At 34.4% G+C, this 8128-nt stretch overlaps 1 protein-coding gene across 1 annotated transcript; it reads left to right on the forward strand.

Annotated features, from left to right (window-relative positions):
* Positions 1 to 769: 769 nt before the first annotated feature.
* Positions 770 to 2380, forward strand: LOC145661062 (tRNA (uracil-5-)-methyltransferase homolog B-like). The gene has a single exon (XM_081726501.1). The coding sequence runs from the start codon at positions 770 to 772 to the stop codon at positions 2378 to 2380; it is 1611 nt and encodes a 536-aa protein (XP_081582627.1).
* The last annotated feature ends 5748 nt before the right edge of the window (positions 2381 to 8128 follow it).

Raw genomic sequence — 8128 nt, forward strand, 5'->3', positions numbered from 1 at the left:
TTGAGAAGCTTCCATGCTCCACGGTCCTCCGCTAACCTCTTCGTCTTTACGTATGATCTTTCTGTTTTTATATCATTCATTAATGTAGTTTCCTTCGCCCCCTCCCTCTCTTTCCCGCCACCATACCCTCTAGGACGTCCCTCACGATATAATTTATTCTTAGGCAATGTATCAACCAGTTTCTTTTCCTCTTTTTAATAATATTTAAAAGTGCGTTTTCCGCTCGACCCAACTAATTCTTCCCATTCTTCTCCATACCCACATTTCGAAGGATTCCAGTCAATTTTCATCACTTTTACGTAATGTCCACGTTTCCCCCCATACAGTACAACATATAACGATACGACCATGATGAATATGATCAGAGGCGCAATAAGTGAGCAGGAATGTATATTGAAAAAGAAAAAAGGTTTGTTGATTAATTATTGATAGGATTATCATGAAGATGTAGTTGAATTCACTAAGAAGGATATTTGAAATGTATTTGTGATCTAATGGTTTCGAGTAATCATCTTCCAAAAATAAAAGGAAACATAAGATTCTAATATCGTATAAAAGGTCTTGCTGCTATTATTTATTTAATAATAATAATATAGAAATATAAATAGATACGTAAATATTCTCGTTATATAATGGTGCGACAAAATCCGGGACCCTGTAAAAGTCTTGAAGCATAGCAAAGACAGGGTTCAATTCTAATATCAAGAGACTTATGAACTTAAATTATACTTGTTTACGTAGTGGAAGAAAAATTGAGCGCAAGACTAATATGGCCAATGTGCATAATGATGGTAGGTCAATGACGGATAATACAGAAGAAACGGTATCGCAAATGGTAAATACTAACCAAATCTTGGATATGTTTATGCAATTAAAGCAGCAAATATCCAGTGAGCTTACAACGAAAGTCAGTGAAATTATAACGAAAGTCGAAGAAATGAAACTCGATACGAGTCAACAGCTTGCAACGAAAGTCGAAGAAATGAAACTCAATACAAGTCAACAAATACAGCTGATGTCCGAAGAAATCACTCAACAATTGACTCAGCGAATTGATTCTAAGTTGGACTTAATGAATGAACAGTTCAATGCAAAATTCGAATTATCTGATCAACGTAAGCAGAAATTGGAAGAGTCTGATAATAAGGATTCTAAAAGGACGAAAGTTGAATTACCTGTAGAAGATAGAATTAAACAGGTTACAATACCTTTGTGGGATGTTGCTTATGAAGAACAGTGGAAGAAAAAGACTGAAGAAACAAAATCTTCGCTCACGCGACTGATAGATTTGCTGCCGAGAAGGAATTTGGATTTGACAGGTTGGGCAGAAGAAAGAAAGGAGAAGAATGAAGGACTTGCTTGTGAATTTGTTGAAATTAAACCACCAGCTGTTGTTGATGGTTACCGTAACAAGTATGAATTTAGAGTGGGCATAAACCCTGAGATGCAAGAGCGAATAGTGGGTTTTCGACTGGCTAGCTTCAAAGAAGGTTCAATGAGGATTGGACCGTCAGACTTTCTGAGGCATTTGCCTGACAGAATGAAAGAGGCAGTAAAGGTCTTCCAACAATACATACGAGAGTCAGATAAGCCATTTGTTCCAGAGACTCATGAAGGTTACTGGAGACAATTGACTGTCCGAATATCGAATACTGGCGATTTGATACTGTTGGCAGTTATGCATCCACAAACCCTGAATGAGGAGGAAATAGGGAAGATTAAGGATGATTTGAAAGATTACTTCCAAAACAGAGAAGGAAACAGCTTGAATATAACATCGTTCTATTTCCAGATCTTCACTGAAAAGGAAGAAGGTGAGAAACCCTCACCACTGCAGCTATTGTTCGGAAAAGAATACGTGGAAGAAACTATATGTGACATGAATTTCCGAGTATCTCCAGATTCTTATTTTCAAGTGAATACTTCGGGAGCCGAGCAGCTTAATACTTCGATCGCGAAAATGGTTGAGGTTGACGAAGAAACTTCCTTGATAGATGTGTATTGTGCCACTAGAGAGATTGAACTTACTCTTGCTAAGAAATGTGCTCAAATTCTTGGCATAGAAATGTCGAACCATGCAATTGAAGATGCAAGAGCCAATGCTGTGAAGAATGACATCACAAACAGCGAATATTTTGTTGAACGGGCTGAAGATATTTTGCTCACCGTAGTAGAGAATGTAGCTGAAAAGAAGATACTTGTTATTGTAGATCCACCCAGAGCTGGGCTTCATCAGAAGTTGATTATTGAACTTACACACTGTCAGCGGATTATCTTATTCGGAAGACTAGATCCTGAAACGCTACCAAAGGCAAAGAAACCTATTCCATTGTCTATTACGCAGCAGGCCAGGAGGAGCATGTTACGTGACGTTGGGTAACAATTATAAATAATTTACTTGTTTCTTTAATAGCTCATCTATGATTGATTCATCATGAAATACTTATGTAGTATATCTATTGTCTTAAATATTTTTTTCTGTTGTTAATTTGTATGTCATTATGATAATTCTAAAGCGATATGTTTACCTTCATTTATTTGTTTGCTCCAAAAGAGGGTCAATTAGGTTTAGTTGAAGTTCATGACAATAATCTTAAATCGAAAACCAATAATGATGGAATGATAATTCTCAATCTGTACTTGTTTTATGTTATATTGTTGCTCACAATCTTTGCATGTTATATTGCCTTACAATCTTTGCATGTTATATTGCCTTTTATTAACATCTAGTAGGATGATAGTCGTTATTTATAAATAATGTTGCTAGAACATGGATGAATATGTTAAATACAGATAAAAATGATGTCACATTATTTAATAGGGAAGGAATATATAACTAATACCCTTGCAAAAACCATTAGTTAGTTTTCATTTTTTTTGAATAGTCCCATCGACGAATATAATATTGTAATATGAATATATATATATATATATATATATATATATATATATATATATATATATATATATATATAAGGAAAAGAGAAGAAAAATATTTTTATTAATGTAATCTTTCCTTCACATTATTAACGTTACGGAATTCCCGTTCGAGCGACATAGTATATAACGATACGACCATGATGAATATGATCAGAGGCGCAATAAGTGAGCAGGAATGTATATTGAAAAAGAAAAAAAGGTTTGTTGATTAATTATTGATAGGATTATCATGAAGATGTAGTTGAATTCACTAAGAAGGATATTTGAAATGTATTTGTGATATAGTGAAGGATTGTCATCATCTTACAGAATAAAAGAAGTGTAAGCTGTTAATATTATATAAAAGTGCTGCTTGCTAATAATAATATAGAAATATAAATATTTTCGTTATAAACACTCCACACGAAGCATTTTATGAATCTTTTTCTCAAATCTTTATTCAAGGTCCCACAAAACGGACTTTTCTTCCTCCTAAAAGCTTCTTTCGCTATTCCTATCCTTGCTTTTATTTCACATTCCACTTCATGTCATTACTAAGAATTCTACCCAGATATCGAAAACTATTCACTTGTTCTATGTCCTCCCCTCCCACTTTTATATTTGACACAGACCTCTTCGTTCCAGTCACCATGGCTTTTGTCTTTCTAACATTTGTTTTCATCCCATATTCTTCAAAGCCCATCCTCAGGTTTTCTGGCATTTTATTGATTTCCTTTTCAGATTCTGCAACAAGCTCCATATCGTCTGCAAATCTTATGCATCTAATCATTCTACCTCCTACCTAAATGCCGTCACCATCATGTAAACTCTTTTCCACTATCTCTTCTAGATAGACACTAAATAATGTTGGCGAGGGGCAGCAGCATCCTTGTCGAACTCTCCGTCCAATTGCACTCTCTTCCGTTAGTTCTTCCCCTATCTTAATACTTGTTGGTTCATGTATAAGTTTCTTATGAGTCTTCTATCTTTCCATTCCAATCCTATCTTCGTTAGAACTCCCAACAACAATTCCCAATTCATGCGGTCAAAAGCCTTTTCTAGATAAATAAATGTAACATACACCTCTTTCCCGTTTTCTATAAATCTTTCACCGATACCCTTTAATAATCTAATTGCATCTCTCGTGCCTTTGCCTCTTCTGAACCCGACAACTTCTTTATTTGTTCTTCCATATAACCTTCTGTTCAGTATTTAGAGCAGAATTTTAGCTGCATGAAATATGAGTCTAATAGTTCTATAATCCTCCTGTTTCATATATTTCATAATAATAATAATAATAACAATAATAATAATAATAATAATAATAATAATAATAATAATAATAATAATAATAATAATAATAATAATAATAATAATAATAATAATAATAATAATAATAAAGGTCATCGTCAATGTTGTACACTATCATCGTACTTACACAAAGGTAAACTATATTACATTTAGAAACATACACTCTATTTCCGTTACTATTGGCCGTTCCGTCCGTATTGTAGAATTTACCTTACCCTTATATCCAGAGTAAAATTTACCTATGAAAAACATAAGATTTATTTAAAGCAAGACTTGCAAGACTCTTACAAGCAAGACCGAGACCAAAACTGGGTATACTAGGCCAAGACCAAGGGTTCCAGTGCAAGACCAAGACCAAGACTGGATGTGCAAGACCAAGACTAAGACCAAGACAATCCAGGTCTTTGTCTCGGTCTTGCATTTGCTCATCACTAATCAACACAATGGGTGTCGTATAACACTCTGACAACGTCAGACCCCATACATCTTTAACTGTCCGTCAGAAATTGAAAGAACTTGGGTATGAAGTTTGAGTGCATCCATCATATATCCCAGACCTAGCATCGATCACCTATCACTTGTTTTTGTCTCTGCAGAGCACTCTGAATGCTGTTAAATTAGTTTCGAAAGAAGCCTATGAAAACTACGAGTTATATTTTTTTCACCACAAATCATGGAAGTTCTATAGCAACGAGATTTTGGTGTTGCCGGAAAAATTACAGAAGATCAATTAAAATAGTTCATATATGGTTTCATACAATTACTTCCAAATCATAATAATTGTATTCTCAGTTTTGACCTTCAAAGACCTCAGTTTTGACCTTGATATTTGAAACACTGAAAATATTAAAATATAAAAAGTGTTGAAAAATATTGAAATATCGAATATCAAAATAACGATATATCGACTAGTAATGTTTTTGATATCGGTATACAGAAATACAAAACAGGTCTCACCTGTCGTTTGAAAGGTAGAAAATCATAGAAACAACAACTGAGAATTGCCGAATAAAAACAAATATTAGAAGTTTATCTATACGTATTAGAAACTATTTCTGCCCAGCGAAGGGACGGGCTTTACTTTATAAGGTACACTTAATAAAAATTAAAATATGAAATCAACAATCATCTACTAAATAAATATTAGATATCGAAATAAAGTAAATACAGCTAGCTACATTTGCGTTTGCTATTCTAGTACATTTTACCGCGTATACAGTACTCGGATTCTGAAATTCACCCGACTTTACATTGCTCATCGAATCATGATCTGCGTTTGTGGACACTGACATTTCTGTGTTCCTCCACCGCTTACTGCAAAGTATTACGGCTGGTTTCCCACTATAAATGGGCAGATGTGTGTGTGTGTGTGTGTATGTGTGTGTGTGTGTGATGCATATTTGTTCCAGTGTAACTCTGGAATATCTGGAGCAATTTCAACCAAACTTGGTGTACATATGACTTACAATCTGAAACAATACTGCGAGTGTAAGACTCCCCTAGAAAAGTGAAGGGCAAAGTGGTGATTGACATGTATTGCTGAAAGTAAACAGCATTGTATGCCTCGTCTGTTTGATTTTGAAATTAGAAATGTTCGCAACATTTGCAAGTGCGATTTTCCAGTGAAATGTTCCCATCGTAGAGGAATGGTTATATTAACTATCTCATGAGTTTCCATCATTAATATACTGTACATCCTGTGCTCTGAAAGCGAAGAGTTCCTTTTTCGAAAGTACAAAAATTAAAATAATTCGTTCAGCAAAGCAGCTAAAGATTTTTTTTTTTTTTTTTGTCATTCATTTGAATTTTCTATAGAAAAATTAATCAATATATGTATGTTGAATGCAATCCATGAAATCCCTGTTTCCTTGATTAAAATTGGGATAGTGGTAGATGGTTAATAAGCTTAGTAAGCATATGGAATATTATGAGGTGCACACCTTTAATTCCCGAGTTACTGACCATCAAACTTGGGTTTGATCATAATCCCTTGAGGGGTTGCTAAAAGAAAATAAGAAGTTAAAGCTGAAATCTTATGAGAAAATGAGTAGACGAGAAAGTCTCTGAAAGTACGTAAACAGCCAGTCTTGACCTAAAGTACTGTTGTGTTTGGTAAATTTTGGAATATTGTTAGTATCTACTTCAAGTTAGGTTTTATCATGTTGCTTTGATTAAAGGGGTGTATCTTAAGTGAGTAAGGGGTTAAAAATTTATACCAAAAATAGAGCGTCTCTTTGGTTTCTATCAATACACTTTCATTGAAATGCACATCCTAAAGAAGTTGAAATATTTTCCATAAATCATTTTTCGACATGCGAAGAACGAAAATTCCATCTATAGTATATACATATGTAAAGTAGCTTATCGCAGAGAGAGTTTTATGTAGAATGAGCCACACTCAAGAAGTAATTCATTTAAAAAAAATCTTTAAAAAACTGAAAGACTATGTTCGCTCTATTTGTTCTCAATATATAAATTCTTTTATTATATATATATATATATATATATATATATATATATATATATATATATATATATATATATATATATATATATATATATATTCGTTTTCAATATATTATTCTCTAGAGGGTAATTTTGCCACGGAAAAATATGTGTTGGTCCGTTCCTACTAAATCTTCTGCAGTTGTATCTTGATCTACTCGAGTTTTGGTAAAATTTTTGAATCGAGTAAAGCGCCGCAGGCATAAACCTTTACACAAATAATAATAATATATAATAATAAAATCTATTATAGAAGTTAATACATGCCATACTCCTCCTTAGCTCTTTACTTGTATGGTTTTGTCAAAGAAGCACTTTTATTTTGCAAAATACCTATATCAAAATACGTATATTAAAAATCATAATGTGAATATATATCCTTTAGATTTTGCTGAGCTGCTAAATTCAAAAAGAGATCGACCTACTTTAAAGGATCCTCCAACTCTAGTCATATAGCGTACGAGTAGGTGGCAAAGCAAAGAAGGATTTATGACAAGAAGGTCACGACTTCACACATAGGAAAGCAATAACGGTGAGAATCCAGCTGACGTCTAAGTAAACTAATAGTGTCAATATGAGCTCAACCATTTACACACTAAAATCCTTGCAATCTTTACTTTGCGGTTGTGGACTAGCAAGTTAGCTTTTAGTCCACTAAAATACATGAGAAGATATTCATAAAAAGAAGAAAAAAGCAGTGAAAGTAACATCGGTGTTGACCAAGGGCGCTGATCCTGGGGGCCGAGGGGTGCCCGGGCACCTCAAAGCTCATGTGGTTTCCCTTATTTTATTTCTAAATTGGCAATATTAGGCATAATTTGAATGTAATTTGTCTTAAAATCATCATCATCTTTCTGCACCTTTCTGAATGGACCCCCCCCCCCAAATTTACAGAGAAATCGGTGCCCTTGGTGTTGACAATAGATGAAAAAGCATCCGTAGCAACACTTTGCATTAAGCAACGGGTACAGCGTACTAACAATGCATCAGTATAGAGCAGGGGAGCACCCACCGAGGTCCATCAGGTCCGCCCCCCACCGAAAAAAAATCTTCCTAACTCAACATACATTTATACAGTTTCTCAATAAAACTGTACTTGTTTAACAGGGAAATGATTGATGTAGCATGAAAATTTGTTCTTACCCTCCATCTGTACTCTTTCTCTTATAAAACAGTCTAGAAATATATTTTTTTCCTGAAAATATGGGTGGAAGTATTTTGTAATTACTTATCTTTTTTTTCCGGGTGCAGAATAATACCCGTTCAATACTACATAGACGATGTAGTATTGGACCCCCGCTCCTAAAAACCTGAACCCCTTCCAACAAAAATTTCTGGGCGCGTGCCTGTTCCCAACTCACAAGTAAGGTTTCCCAGGTGATACACGCCGATT

The sequence above is a fragment of the Thermobia domestica genome, chromosome 9 (genome assembly GCF_964235325.1).
Source record: "Thermobia domestica chromosome 9, izTheDome1.hap1.1, whole genome shotgun sequence".
Taxonomy (NCBI): Eukaryota; Metazoa; Arthropoda; class Insecta; order Zygentoma; family Lepismatidae; genus Thermobia; species Thermobia domestica.